The sequence below is a fragment of the Melanotaenia boesemani genome, chromosome 20 (assembly GCF_017639745.1).
Source record: "Melanotaenia boesemani isolate fMelBoe1 chromosome 20, fMelBoe1.pri, whole genome shotgun sequence".
NCBI classification, from domain to species: Eukaryota; Metazoa; Chordata; class Actinopteri; order Atheriniformes; family Melanotaeniidae; genus Melanotaenia; species Melanotaenia boesemani.
The window spans coordinates 9,922,873-9,939,011 of NC_055701.1; the positions used below are offsets into that span (position 1 = coordinate 9,922,873).

General features: G+C 37.8%; 2 protein-coding genes across 2 annotated transcripts; both read right to left on the reverse strand.

Annotated features, from left to right (window-relative positions):
- Positions 1-1,045: 1,045 nt before the first annotated feature.
- zgc:193593 (uncharacterized protein LOC564090 homolog) lies at positions 1,046-4,409 on the reverse strand. Its single transcript, XM_041972249.1, has 2 exons — positions 4,287-4,409; positions 1,046-3,382 (listed from the first exon to the last, which is right to left on the reverse strand). Exons 1-2 carry the CDS (start codon positions 4,335-4,337, stop codon positions 3,089-3,091), a joined length of 345 nt encoding a protein of 114 aa, XP_041828183.1. The 5' UTR covers positions 4,338-4,409; the 3' UTR covers positions 1,046-3,088.
- Positions 4,410-7,166: 2,757 nt separating this feature from the next.
- On the reverse strand, positions 7,167-16,097 carry LOC121631830 (glutamate-rich protein 1). The gene is made up of 6 exons (XM_041972923.1): positions 15,805-16,097; positions 15,261-15,386; positions 15,022-15,168; positions 12,883-13,266; positions 11,150-11,344; positions 7,167-7,375 (listed from the first exon to the last, which is right to left on the reverse strand). The coding sequence occupies exons 1-6, from the start codon at positions 15,821-15,823 to the stop codon at positions 7,272-7,274; spliced, it is 975 nt and encodes a 324-aa protein (XP_041828857.1). The 5' UTR covers positions 15,824-16,097; the 3' UTR covers positions 7,167-7,271.
- Positions 16,098-16,139: the final 42 nt, after the last annotated feature.

Genomic DNA, 16,139 nt, shown 5'->3' on the forward strand with positions numbered 1-16,139 from the left:
ACTTACACAGACACAAACATAGACGTGCACATAACTGCACTAAAGAAGACAAAGTTCACCAATAATAAAAGTAATGTTACCCACAGCAATTAGTTTCAAAGCAAATAAATCAAACCAGCAGTAACTCTACGAGATGCCAACAGTAGTAATGAAAATTAAGCCCAAGGCTGATGAAATAATGAGAGAAAAACAAACCTCAAACTGAAACTGAACAAGAATGTTATCAATAAAAAAATTAAAGAAAATGGTTGGGGTGGTTAAAAAAATCCTTCAAGCATGCCCCCAAGTGTTGAGAGCAAAATCCAAAGCTATATTTTTTTTTTTAATGTTTTGCTCTTTCGATTTGTTCTGCAGATAATTTAAGAAAATTGTGAATGTGAGCTAAATATTAATTATTAAAATTACCATAATGTCCTTTCATTACTTCCCTTACACATTACAGATTTAAATGGTATCGCTCCCTGAATAAATAATGCACTCATCACATTACACAACTAAAGACAAACTAGTTCTGATTTTCCTAATCCTAATTTGCCATTTACAAAAATATAATGAATCGTATATCTAGCTGTGTTCAGGGACATTAAAAAGCCAATATTTTGCTAATTTATATGCGCATTGCTTAATTTTAGGGTTCTGAAAGAAAACAGTTAAAAACTATTAACCACTGAAAAAGAAACTGAATGTTTTGCTGTGAAAAAGTGATGGAGCGGACACGGCTTTCCCTAAGTGGATATTGTTTTCAATGATATAAGCAAGTGTGGTGTCTGAAGCTAACATGAATTTCTTTGTTCTCTTGCCAGCTTTGTACACTTATATTTTTGTTTCTTTCAGGCTTATATAAAAACAACATAAATTGCTTCTTTTTTTTTTTTTTTACTATAAACATTTATTTCTTCTTTAAAAAAAAGATAAAGAAAACCTTCATTTGACAGAGGTGTACAGGAAAAAAATTGACCCACAACTGTGAATAAAGTGCAACAGTAGAGAAGAATGGTTTTAAAATACCTTTATTTCACACAACATTTCTAACATAAAATTGAATTCTAAACACAGAAACTCCGCTTTGATGGACAACACTGAGCTCAAGTTTGCAGAGCCACACAGACTATAACAGATGAGCATTGATGCAGACACATACAGTAAGCTATCAGATGAATACTGCGCCTTCAAACATCCCTTGCTTTTTCTTATTCCAGCAGCAAACATTTTTGGATATTCTTTTTCTTCAGTGCACGCTCGTGGCAGTCGCCCCCGCAACAAACTGCACAATGCTGAGTGAAGGCTTACTGCAGAGAGGAGACAAGCTCTCCTTCGTCACTCTCTGATTGAGATCAATAGGTTTCCACAGCGCTCGCTGCTCACTGTGCACCAATACAGTCTAGAGAGAATTCATCAAAACCAGTCAGGTGCATTACACAGCCTCCAGCCCATAACCACATCGATTTCAGAAATCCTGCAAGCGCAAAGCCTGGACATGACGGCTGAATGCAGTTTGCAGCAAAGATGACAAATATGTCAGAGTTTGATCATGAAACAGGTGAAGACCATGTTGAGTCTCAGCTGAATTTTCTTTTTACTTCAATGTCTCTATTACAACCCCATCATGAAATTGTTTATAGGTATCAGTGTCTGTACAGGATAAGGTGTCCAATTGTTCAGCATCTGATGCCAGTTGGAGACATTAGCCCCTCTGCTTAGTGGATTACAACCATTTTGTGGGTGATCTGCTGTGCTAGTGTTATAGAAGGCCCCTGTCTCTGCTATTCCCAACCTGCTACAACTTGCTCCTTGTCCAATTTGGCAGTCAGGCTAGGCTGTGCTTCAAAAAAAAAAAAAAAAAAAAGAGAGAGATTACAAGGTCTGGCTGACCTCTCACTGATAAAACATTCAACTTCTCCATGAGCCACACTGCAGAAAGGCAGTGGTTTCAATAACCTGTGCCACCAGTATATATGATGTCTACCACCAAGAGTAAATAAAGACAGTATAATCCTGTGCAAGCATTAAGGCACAGCACGCTTTCTCAACCACACTCAGTGTCTCGCCACATCTCAAGTCCCTTGTCACTGCTTCATTTCTGGTGTAGACACAAGTGAAAACACCGACCCTTAAATCTATAAACCCATGCGTTACTGTGAGACGAAAGGTGGGCACTGCAGGGGGAACGGCACAATGTTTGGATGCACAGGAACTGTCTGCTTCTCACGGGTCCTTGTCTCTCTAATACCAGATTAGGCATTAATGAGTATGTGAGCTAGGATTGATCTTCTACCAGGGTTAATCCCCACTGAGGACACAGTTTTATCCTGGTGGAATCACTATTCTCCCTTGCCTGACTGCCACCTGCAGTGTCTCAGACACGCAAATTAGGACTCATAATCCAGAAAGGTCTAGTTGTACAAGTGTTGTTTGCAGAACTATAGGAATAACTTCTGATTAATCTTCCATTTGTATCACAAGATTGACAAGGAATGCAGACTGAAGCAAAGAGGCTTGTTGATTGATGGCACCTGTTTTTCCTTGGAGGAAATCAATTGAAGTCATGGGCAGGATGGGCTGCTCAAGCACTTGCACGTGGCTTTCTCCCTGGGAAAGGATAGAAGTGGGGGTGTCACACAGAGATGCTGCCAACCATCTGTGCACAGAGGGAACACGGCCAAGAGTCTGTCCCTTTTTACGCCACGGTTTGAGAAGACACACAATGTCTCCAAATTAAGCATGCAAGCTCACTGAAGCCCTTATCAGCAGCAGTCTTTGGAAAGTTCCAGCAGCAGTTACATACTCATCCAGTCACTTACTGTCATATATCCTGTCAATGCTTTGAGAACTTTTACAATGAATGAGTTATACAACCAACTAGAATGTGAATATTGTTAGTAGCCACAGAATTCCATATTACTACAGTTCCCAATTCCTGCCTGCATATAGGTTAAGTCACATACCCACACTAGCTTGTCTGCAGAGAGCACATGGGCCACATTTTTGCAATGGGCCAGCATTGCTACAATCTTCAGCGTGTGCAAGTGTAGCTACTGAAACTGAACCTATAATGCTTGCAGATCTATATCTGATACATCTTCACAGATTATTTTGAGGGAACTTTCTGGCCCACAAAGGAAGGAGGTGGGATCTCTTGGTAGGGAGAAGCCCGGCGAGTTACATCCAGGACTGGGGACCAGAGTGCCGGTGTGCTCACGCTGCTGGCATCAGTGTGGGTGCCAACCCGGTGCAGCACACGGGATGAAGGCCGGTGATGGAGGGCCAACTGCCGGGAGCTGTAGCCACACATCCCGATGCCCACAGCCCCCATCAGCACAGCCATACCAGGCATGGTGTTCTCAGCTGGAGGAGCCACAGGCATATTATGGTAGGCCTGGGTCTGAAAGGAGAGCAAAAAGTTAGGATTATCTGCATCAGATGAATAAAACACACATCCCACCTCTGCTTAAGTACCATTCAACCCTCCTACCCCTTCTAGAGGGATTAAAAACCCATTTTTCCTCATTTACTAAATTGTGGCCTGCATCTTTTACAAACAAAAAGCTCAACTTTCTTATGACATGGACAATTTCCTCTATGAGGCTTTTGATAATTATGAAGCACATAGAGGAGCAAAAAAATGAAACTTCATAGTTTCTAATGTAGCTGTGTCACAGGCAGTTAAGAAGCCATTCCCGTGGCTCACTCATCCACTTCCCATTTCTACTTAGAGTGCAATGGGCTGTCACAGCTTGGGTTCTTCCATTGTTTGGGATAAACACGATTACTTCTCAGCTAAAATATAAGCCATTCTCAAATCACTGGGACAGCAGCCTAGAAATATCTCCTAATCATGGTTTGTGAGTGTATAACAAGATAGCGATGTGTTTCATCATCTTGTCACAACTGAATTTGTTGAGACAATGGACTGAAAAAACAGCTGTCTTATGGTTGTATAAAACTTGCTGAAGCAGTTCTGGTGTACTGTGTGAGCTGGTGCTAATGATAAAACCATGCATACATAATAAAACTAGCACCTTGCAAACAATTCATTATTTAAAAGTGTCAAAGTTATGTCATCTGATGCTTTATTCTAGCTCTTAAGTTGCAGCACAGAAAGCATGTTAAAACACTGTGCAAGCTACCGATCAAATCCAAAACTTTAGGCAGATTTGCTCATTTTTTTCTGTTTCTAAAATGAACTTTTCCGGCTGCAAATAAAATACACAATATGGAGTTAATTTAGCAGATAAACATGATAGATTTTCATGTGTTTTTTTTATGCTCAGTTGGACAGAACTCACCTGCAGCAGCCTGATGTAACCAGGAGTCAGTCTTGGGAGTCTGAAAAACATTTTGGAGCCCTCCACTATGATCTTTGTGGTAAATGAGATGAGTTAAAAGCCAGATAGCACTTGGCTCTTCCCCTCAAGCTCCACTCCCTGGACTCCCGGGATGGGAAACCCACTGAAAAGAGGGTCTGCTTATCGACTCTCCAACCTGTGCTCTGCTGTCTGATTCAGGACAGTCTGATCAGCCCTTATACTGTCTCCTTCCAGTGTTTACATAATAGGAAGGCTGCAGGAGGTGAGACTAAGGAGATTACAGGAGCTGGCACACAGGGACAAAGATGTCAGTATGAAGAGAAGGAAGGATTGCTTTGATGTGAAAGGATAGCAACTTTTAGGGAGATTGTGTTGGATTGACATGATGCTATTCCTTCAAAATGTTCTGCATTTTAAGCTTACTGTAATTTAAAGGTAATAAGGTTTTAAACAGAGATTTTTGTTCACATAATATGCAGAGTTCTGTAGGATGTTTTAAACCTTTTCTTAAAAATTGTGTATAGTTATCACATTGTGATTCCACCATAATAAGATTACCGCCTCCTCCTCCATCTGCTCAGTCACAATTTAGAGATGTGAACATTTTAAGGATTTTTATGTTTCCCATCCTTTCCTGGAATTTAACACCAAACAAGATGGAAAATGATGACAAAAATATTTGGTTTTGGTTCAGGTACATTACAGTTGCAAGTGTAAAAGTTTTCAGATCTCAGCAGCTTTGATAAAAAAAATAATTTCAGCTCATACAGAAGCACCACACCCCATTAGAATCTGCTGTTAGTTTATTCTATTGAAGTCTAGGATGGCTACTCCTGCTATGTCAGCAAATTTCTTTAAGCTTTAATATCCCTCCTGGCCTCGGGGTCCTCAGCTTTGACCAAGGTTTCATAATGAGGTTGCTGTGTTGCTATTCTGAATGTCTCTCTCGGTAGGAAGGAGAGATTCTCTAAAGTGGCAGCAAAGTTAATAGGACACAGTTCGGTCTTCCAAATCATGTATCCATGAATAAGCTCAAACGCACAATGATCCCACTAAACTGTGATGTCCAGGAGTTTGTTTTTTTTTACACAAGAGTGATGTATATCATGTTTAAAGTACTGTATGAGAGGCAAATTATAAATGATTACAGTAAAGGGAAACTTAAAACAGGCAGAAACACATTTATTAGTTATTCACTTAAAAAGATTAATCTATATGATGTATAAACTATAAATGTCATAACTTATTGAGTCAGAATCACTAACAGATTGGATCAGATCAACAATTTTTACCTACAGTATATTATACAGCACCTTTACATGTAGGAAAAAACTTACTTCAACATGTTTTAAACCAATATTTTTTCTTTTGCAGGGAGACATGTTTTTGGTCTACAGGACTCAGCTGGTGATATTTGGGATTTTTCTATATATGAAGATTAAAAAAATGGATCAATCAGCAAATCCTACAGTATGCAAAGATCCAAACTGCCCATAGAAAAAATGAAAAATATCAACTTTATAAAACAAAGAAATACACAAAAGGTCCTTTAGAAATGACTGTGACCATTGATATTGTAAAAAAAAAATAATTAGTCATTATTTTGGCTAAAATTAGCTGCTTATCAAAGCATACACACACTGATCTATGTCATAACATAAATGTAAATCATTTAAATGTATACGTTTTGTCAGAAAATATGTAAAATGAGCTGCAAGGGGGTATTGACTTTCAGGCAGTTTTGAGTCTCATTCCCTTTGAGTGCGGTGACATCTTGTATTATTAAACTGAATCTGGGTCAGTTGTTAGCATGACTAGCAGTGGAAAGTTAGTTTGGCTTTCTAAGCAGGAAAGTACACGACTGACTGATTACTTTACTTGTTGCTGCAATCCCAAATGCCATGCCCAACCAGCATCAGTGTGAATCTTGATCAAGTAAATCACAGAAAAAAAATTAATAATTTGAGAAAGAGCAGAACAAGTTGATAGATTGTAAGACAGTTCAGTTGTGAACCGGCACTGAAATCCCTCGAATCATTTAGCCTGGATACAAAAGAAGTGCATTAAACCATGAATGATTACCTTTCTATGATCTTATATAATCGTGTCACACAATGTCTGCCCTTCCTTTCTCCTTTGCCTAATACCTGCATAATGAGCCCCTGAACTACCATCAGATGAAGCACCTGGAGTGTCCATTCATGAATGGAGGCCGCAGATGGCAGCCCATGTACTAACCTTTCAATACCACACTCACACACTCAGATCTGTCTTACAATGTGAACTGCAACCTGCTATTTACTGGTGCATCCCGAGAACAAAAGTTCTTCTAAAGTTGGTAAATAGCAGACAGCTTTCACTTAGGTCATCAAAATGTCACCACCACCCAGCTGAGATAATTCTTTGCTCTTTTCCTGATCCTGTCACTTGGCATTGAGCTATGAGGAAATGTATTTAAACAGCTTTAAATAGCTGCAGACTGGTATGTTGTTCAAGCTGAGAGTTAAGCTACAAACTCTCCAGGTGGTACCAGTTTAAAATATCCATTAACAACAATCCCTGTTGTTGGTTACACAGTTAGATAACAAGGAATCATGATTGTGAAGGTGCTGCTCATCATTCATCCCCAAATATTTCTGGCAGTTTAAGGGCTAAAGCAAGAGAATCAGTCTCTTCCTACAAAGCAATTCAACGTCTCACTCATTTGATCTACATTAAAACTAAACTAACTAGAACAGAAGTTCACCCATCATTAGTTAGCTTAAGGTTAACTGATGGTGGCTGAAAGAAACCTCAGGAATTTGTTTTGTTCACATAAATGAGACAATTTAAAGTTGAAAAAACAAACTGCAGACAGAAAAAAATTAAATCTTTAATGATAGAAAGACATATTATACTAATATAAAAAGCCCCAAACTTTCCTAACTAGCAGCAGAAAAAAAAATCCTTTAATTCCTGGCAGTCTCAGGGCTGTGCTGTAGAAAGTTCTGTCTTCTTGGCGTCTTTTTGCATGGGAAGAATGTCTGTGATCCAGTATTTGAAGAGTGAAACGACTGCGGTGGTTTCCTCTAAAACACAAAGAAACAGAGTGAAATACTTCAGTGACTGCGGATGACGTAACACCACAGAAACGCTCAGACTTTTCACTAAATAACTGAAAACCCCCCAGTCTTGTTCTTACAACCATACACACTTTCCACCAACAGAGAATCTTGCTTTAGTTTTCTTTCCTATAATTAAAAGGTTAGTGCTCAATTTAACCGGTGATGGATGTAGGGAGGGACAAAACAGTATAAAGGCGTGCAGCCAAGCCAGTGTCATTCGCTTGTGGATCTCGGAGAAGAACTAAAATATGCTTAAAGGAAATCTGCATTAAACCTGCCCTTGCGGTTGATGGACGGCCACTTCAAGAGTCAGACAACATGAGGAGAGCTTTGGAGCATTGACCTGAAGGGCTTTAAAAGCACGCATGCTCCTAGATTAGCTCCTGCATGGCAGTGTGTGTGGGCTGCATTTAAGTGCAAAATACTGCTTGAATAAAGCAGATGGTAATCCAAATAATAAATAAATGTAACATTTTTATCTTGTGTTGATTCATGAATAAAAGTTAGTTGTAGAAGCAAGTTTAATAAAAAAAGTCCCTCTGCACGTCTGAAGTAGGAACGTCATTATTCAGTGTTGCTATAAACGATGTCGTCATTATAGATTTTTTTGTATGATTATTGTCAGAGAAGTAATAATGATTTTATGATTATCATAATTATTATTATATGTTAATTATATATAATATAAAACAGTATAAATGTGTAAAATGACAGGAATAGTCCTTTTGGGTCTAAGTTTTTTTTATTCATGTCTTTTAATGCCAACATAGTAAATAATATAGCAACAAAGTAACCATGAAGTCTCAGTACAAACTTTTGGCTTCCAGCTGCCGTTTAGTAACATAGAAAAGCTGGAACAGTGAAATGATATTGAATTAAATAGTTTATTCAACAGGCCATTACACGGACACAAAAAAAGGCATCGAACTCATGCCAAATCATGTTTGAACAGCGACACTATACTCCAAAAAAAGTAGTTTTTAGCATCCATAAAATGTAACGTGAAAGTTACTAACTCGTCATGTGGCCCGACCCAAATCAGCACAACTACAAAATAGCCAATGACACAATGATATTTCATTTCAGTGTTACGTTAAACATAAGGTAAACATTAAGCCAGTTACTCTGAATTTACCTAAACTTTGTCACAAAAAAAGTTGTACCTATCCTGAAGGAGGTGAAACATATTAAATATATTTCCTTTATTTACTGCAACTTTTTTTAATCTCATACTTTACAAGCTGATGAGCTGTCTTCCAAAATGACACCTTGATAATTTATTTTCTATACCCCAACAAAATCTAACAAGGTTTGTTTGGTGGGAATAACTCTTCCTCTGCCTCTTCCTCTTCCTTGCACAGAAAGAAAACACAGCAACACAAGCAGTAACGTGCCGATGTGGGATAACTATTATTTTCATTCTGTGCAGGACTTGCACTGATCTGAAAATATGATTTGGGATTAGTCCTTTAAGGAATGTGACAATATTGAGGAATTTCTCATTTTAATGAGCTGTGCCGTTTAATTATGCAATAAATTATAAAATCAAGTAGTCAGGACATCCTTAGGCTATATTCCCTTTAAGTGCTGCTCTGGCAGTGAAAGGTGGAGCAATTATATGGCAAAAAGATGCCCTCTCCTAAAAGAAAGAGAGGAGATGGCAGAATTGTGAAAACTCTGGTTAGGCATCAGTTATCATGGTGACTGGTGCATGCATAGAAATAATAGGCTCAACAGCCCAATCTCTTTCACCGTGGGGAGGCACAGGTGGGCCTACTCTCTAAATGCTCTGAGGACTCCTATGTAAGCTACCAGTTCAGCTCCACCAGCTCTGGTTTTATGAATATAAACAGACTCACCACTTATTTATTTTTTTCTGTAACCAAATCTTAACTTTTATTCTCTTTGCTGTGCATGTAGAAGCCGCATCTCAGCATCTACATGCCCCTAAAATTAAGCTTTTAAAAACATATTCATATATTTCCAAGTATCCAAAAACCACTGTAATGTGCACAAATTGTTTTATATCAACAAGAGAATTGTTTTAATTAATTTTAACTTTACATGACCTGTTGTGTGACTACTGTGTATATTGATGCTGCATCATCATATTTGCAGCCTTAACAGTTTTACAAGTGCTATCTAAAGCTAGACAAACTTAAAAGATTGATTTATAAGTTTCTCTGCTTTTGAGATATGACTGAAGAAATCCTTTTCCTCAGATTTGATCTGCTTGCATTAAAGACAGCAGAGCTATAAAAGTATGAATGGATATTAGAGGCTTTAGAAAAGCTTTGCAGCAGGTGTAGACAGCAGGTGCGTAGAAAGAATAAACACAGGTTTTCTTGTATGAGAAGAGTTCCAGGCAAAGACAGTGGTCTATATCTTCTGGCTGGTCTCCCTCAAGCTCATTCTTACACACATGTGCATGAAGCAACAGCAAAGTCCCTGCTGATCCTGTTACACAGCCAGCTAGCCAACAAATACACAAACACACACTCAGTGGGCGAGAAAGCGTCAGGGGATGCAAGAGATGTTTTGACAAGAGTTGAGGCAAGATGAAACATGTTAAGTTAACTCATGGTGGGAGGGGGGGGTAACTTGCATGTGAGATGCATGTTACACAAGACTGGCTCCTGTATGAAATACTCATGGGCAGGTAAGTACGGGTAAAGGCTGCTGAAGGCAAGTAAAGGCAGGTAAACTCAGCTGAGCAATAAATATTAATATTAGAGCAAACAAAGGAGACAACTGAAGACAAACAGAGACATGTATGAACCTGCAGGGACAAAACCAGTGATGTGTTTGGGCAGGTTTCAACAAGAAGAAACCAGTGTGGACTGGTGATGTGTGATTCCACTGATTTTCTTTCTGATCGGAAACAAAGTGAAATTCAGGATGATCCAATATTTTGTACAAAACTTATTGTGCCGGAAAAACAGTCTACACTAAGAGGGAAGGGAATTAACAGTTCACACACACCCGATGTTTAATACAGAATAATGTGACTCAAATTTAAATTGCCAGTAAAATAATAATAATGAAAAAAGCTACAATAATTGCACATGTTTGTAAAACCTAGACTTATATTTTTAAAGTAGTTAATCATCAGTCATAACAAATTAGACTGGGTGATGTTATTATCTATCTGTATTTTTTATAAAATATTTTTCAGTTGTATTTTTATTTTTCATAAACCCAAAATGGTATTTTAATACCACCCATACTATGTGACGACCTGCTCCACAGTCAGCCATACCTGTCTGAATACAGGCTGATCTTAGGAACACACATATCGCTCCAAGCTGAATGAAAACAGTTATTTGTTGTAGCATTAACTTTCAAAGTAAAGCTTTTACCATGTTTTTAGGGCTGCACAGTGGTGTGGTGGTTAAGGGGTGGATTGGATAAATGTGTTGTGCTCTGACTCGGGGACAGAGGGTGTCTCGGGCCCTCTAAATACTAATGCAACATGAACTCTATATTGAGATAAACAATATGTCTAACCCTTCATCTTGTGTAAAATTATATCAACATAACTAAAAATTCTGAGATATTGCCCAACCCTACTAAAACATGAATAGCTGATATGGGATGTATCAATGTTTTAGTACTGATCTGCACATCACTAATGTGGACTCAGACACAATAACTACATGTAACATTAAAGATTAAACTAATAAAGGTCTCATATTGGAGAAATGAACTGTGTCTTTAACTTCTGATAGTTTTACCCACCTGTGGACATGGAGGGGTTGTTGTTGAGCTCTTCCAGTGTCTTCTCTAGGCTGTCTGTCTTATTCTGTTGAGCAAAAGCCTTGAGACAGCACAGCTGCTTCAGGACAGAGTTAGGTTTGTGTCCACTCACTAAGCTGTCCAGAAGATCATCCACTGTGGTAGACAGGTGTGGAACTTTAACAACATGCAGCGAGGCTGTGGGAGAACACATGAAGCAACAAATGGCCTGTTAATGAAAGTTATTTTTCTGTTTTCAAAGGCTGATTCTCAATGTGCTACAACCACAATTTTTTGGAGTCCATTATTGCCTCAAAGAAACAGGATGGATTGCTACTGATCACAGGCTTACTTTGAAGCCTAACATTTACCATTTACCAGAGCAGCAAGTTGTCAAATGAAAAGATAGGAAAGTATTTTTAACTATTTATTTTACTGAGGGCAACATATGTATCATTAGACATTACATTGTTCCTTATTGGTGGTTCACACACAGAAAGCAGAGGAAGTGTGAACATACCCTGAAGATGGCATTGTGAAACTAGCTGACTGATGCAACAAAGGTGCATCAGTGACAGATTGAAAGGCACATAAAAGCCCTTTTGGAGCCCTTTTTTTAAGTTGCACTTTTAATAACAATTTAAGAAGGCCTTGCTACCTCAAACAAGACTATCTAACTCCTCTAGACACACACACACACAGAGTTGGTAAAAAAGAAAGAACTGTTTCCACTCAGTGAATAATAATCATGACTTTGTGACTGGTCAGTATAGTTGCTGACTTTTATTAAGCAAGGTGGACATCAGCTGGTCAATGTACTGTATAATTCCCTTAACACATTTTTTGTATCTGATGCAATACAACAATTGAATATCAATGACAAAGAAGACAGAAAATGGAAACCCAAACGGATATTTAGCATTTATGCTTCACTAAAGAAAATTAAAAACAACCCAAGAAGGAAAAAATAAATAGTTTCAGTGCACCTAGGAGCAAAAATGATCATCGGATAAAAACATTTCCTTGTTTCTAAATAAATAAATAATAATAAAAAAAAATTAAATAAAAATAACATTGTTCCACAGAAGGCGACAAAGCTTCCTGCTTTAAATGTATCTGCAGTCACTTTCTGTTTACAGACCTTGTAAAATGTTTACAGGGTGATGTTGTGAAATAATCAGCTGATCTTCTCTGCAGCTTAATGGACTCTTTCTCCGGATGAGTTCAAATCCTTGATTAAAAACCAAGTAGCCTGAGAGACTTATTGCTCACTGTAAACAGGACTGCTACTATTGGGCTCCCACAAATAATCTCTATATTAATCAGATTATTTTTTACCTCGAAAATATTTAAAAATCTACCTCCCTAAATGTTAAATGAATCCATTTAATTAAAATCCTTGTCAATAAATGTCGGTCAGCACTCGGATACAGATGTGTACAGATGTGCACAGATGTGCAATCTTGTTTGTTCAAATTAGAAAAATATTACCCTTTTATTAAACTTCTGATAGTACTTTAACTACTTCTGCTTATCAACAGCAGATGCAGTCATGATAAACTGTCTTCAGATTTCATTGGTTCTTCTAGAATGACCCAGAATTGAATTATGTGTCTGTAAAGACATTTGTGATTTTTATTTTAAACCCAACAATAAGGATTTGCAATAACTACAGGATAAAGTACAGAGAGCATGATCGTTGCTCAAGAAGATAAGCAAGGTTGGTCAATACTTACAATCTGACATATAGATTTCCGTTGTTGTCCTCAGGAAGTCTGACAACTCAGCAACTCCTCTCTTGTTATCCTCTTCCTCCTCCTTCTCCTCTCCATCTTTATGGTAAGTGAACTCCAGTGCAGCAGCCCGGGGCATCAGACCCATGGACATCATCTTCTCTTTGTGCCTTTTTTTCTTCAACTTTCTTCTTTTGTTCTTGCTGAAGCGCTCTCCTCCCTCATCCATCGGTGCCTGACTCGGACCCGTGCTGGATTCACCGACAGCCGTCCCATCTTTCTCAGAGTTTTGAGGGGTGGATTTCCTCTTCCTTTTTCTCCTCCTCGTTTGCCTTTCTGCCTCTTTTTCTTCTTCAAGTTCTTCACTGCTCTCTTGGATATTTCTCTCTGCAGAAAACAAGGGTACATTTTTGATTAGTTAAAATAATGCTGAATTTAGTTGTCAATGGTTTTCATATACTATGAACTCAATCAAAATGTTAAATTTGTAAACACTGCTAAAACAGCAGGAACAGAACTGGACTTGGAGGACAGAAATAGCTACAGACATGACAACAACAACAATACGAATGTTGCACTAAAAGGAAACCTGGTGGTATATATACAGTTAATTGATGACAAATAAAAAAAGAATAATGTGCCACTTAGTAAACAAAACTGTTAGAAACAAGGAAAAGATGCAAAACTTGAAAGAATACAAAAGATCACACGTTTTCAAACAAAACAGGAAATAAAACTAGAACATGCATTATGGAAATACAACCATTTACAGAAACACAAAGATAGAAAATGACTAAACAAAATCCTAAATTAATATAATATGCTGTATTTCCTTTTAGGATAGATTAAAATGAACCGAAGTTCCTGACTTCATTATGTTTTTCAGACAGGAAACATAAAACCTTTCAAGCCTAAACACCCTTCTTAATTAGCCACATTTCTCACACAGAAATTACAGCTACAGCAAGAACACTGATGAGTAAATATCTTAGCTTGATAATTTTAGAGGTTATTGAGTACAAACCTCAGAAACAGTGTTTCCCTGGTAACCAGAGGACAATCACTGCAACATCCAAACATGTACTGTAGCAGAGAGTGTGCTGGAAAAATAGGCCTATCAGTACAGAGGAGATGCTCAATCTTTCTACAATTTGTAGAGTAAACATTGTGTAGAAACAGAGATAAGAGACATATTTAAAAAAAAAAAAAAAAAACATAAAATTCTCCATATTTATTCTATAATAACGTCAAAAGACTGCCTCAGTGTCAGGGTTAAAAGGTCAGGTTTATTTTTTTTACTTTAGCTGCCACCCACATGCAGACCCTGCAATTTAAGACAACCACTGCTTGTCTCTTAAGCTCATAACACATTAATCATTACTTTACTTCACCAACAATGTTTGCTTGTACAATACTATTTTGATAGCTTGATTAACCTTCATAAAACTAAAACCTAAGCTGACCTCAAACAGCACTTTGAATTCCAATTCCCTTGAAAGCTTACTATCCACTAAATAAAAAATATGTCAAATTAGAAGCCATAACGCTGACAATGGCAATTAGTCAAACTTAACCTTGTCAGTCATTGCAGTGACTACCCTTTAAAGGATGTCCTGCTTAAGCCAGCAAATATCTTCCATTTCAGTGAGGTAAGCATTGGTCTGTTAGGTGTATCAGCATTAATGAAGATGATGAGCACATAAAAGTGTAATGAACCAGGCCTTTTACTGCAGCCTGATCATTGCATCAGAAAAACTAACCAATCTTTAAATTATGCATATCAATGGCAGTGCGTATGATTTCTCTTTGAGTAACACTCTGCGAATTATAAGTCTGACTATTAAGTTTATCCTGGCAAACACATAGACAGATGAATATGAACACATACTCAGCATCATAACTGCTTTCAACTAACCCCTTTAAAACAAAACAAAAAAAGCAAAACAAAATAAACAAACAAAAAAAAAAAAAAAACATCTGATACTCAATGAATGTTTGCTTAGCTGAACTTGCAGAGAGAAACAGAAATAATGACTTTAACACTAGAGACAGTCAACCTGATGAAAAACCATACTGTAAATCTCCTCTAGGTAAATGGTGTGTAGCACAGGTCCATAAATATAAAGATTATGGGTAGCTTACCAGCTGGATCCTCTGTGCTAGTTATGCTTTCTAGCTGTGGAAGTGTGACAGATATCTCTGAATGTATATTGTAGTCTGGGGGAGGGGGCAGGACCGTGTACACCCGCCTGGGAGGATTTGCTGCACACTTTGTCTTCCCTGCTTTTCCTGAAGCAAACATGGCAAATAAAAGAATTAAATGAAAGACAAAGTAGGATAGTGGCTACAATTATGTCTGTGCAGTGCTTAGGTGATCTTACCTAAAGAGACCTCTCTACAAGTATTTATTTTCACTTGAGTTGCCTCTGCAGTGTGTGGAGGGATGTGCTCCTTTCCTGGTGTGGGAGCTGCAGGGTAAAGCTTCTGAAAAACCTTTGACTGAAACACTATAGTTGAGAGAAGAAAACCAAAACAAAAATTACTTTTAAGTACGTATTCCGATCAAATCTGCTTAAACACTAACTTTACCATTCCTAACAGTTAAAAAAGTAAAAAACAAATAAAAAAAAATCTCGTCTGATAAGGCTTGAGAAACACATATTTAAGATCAGTTTGCGCAACAGTAATCCAAATGAAATGGGAAACGTTCAATCTACTACTGACAGTACACAACTGTCTGCCCACTTCAGTTCACAATAACGAATGTCTTGTCGTTTGACAGTATAACACGTGCATTTGTTTACAACATAGCTAGTCACGCACTTACCGCGAGATTGAGCTAGTCAGCTACATTAGCGAGCTAGCTTGCCACATAAGTACTTTTTATTTATTATATAGTAATTTTGTATAACACGCGGGGCTCACCTTCTTTCCTTTTTGCCATGTCGACATATCCAGCTTAGCCAAAGTAGATAAAACGCAAATTTTAGCTTGGCTAGCTTGCTTAGTAATTAAGGTAGTAAGCTAGCCAAATAAACTAGCAAAATATGCTTTTAAAGTTAGCACGCTTTAGCTCTCTTTGCATCACATCGAGTATAACACACGGGTGATACGCTGACATTTTTACTTGTTAATAAAAAGACAAAACAAAGCAAATGACATTTAAAAACGTCCAACAAAGTAAACTAGCGCTAGAACCGCTCCTGCAAGTCTCCACTTCTTATCACTCAGAATGTGTTAAGAAACAGGGAGCTCGAGAC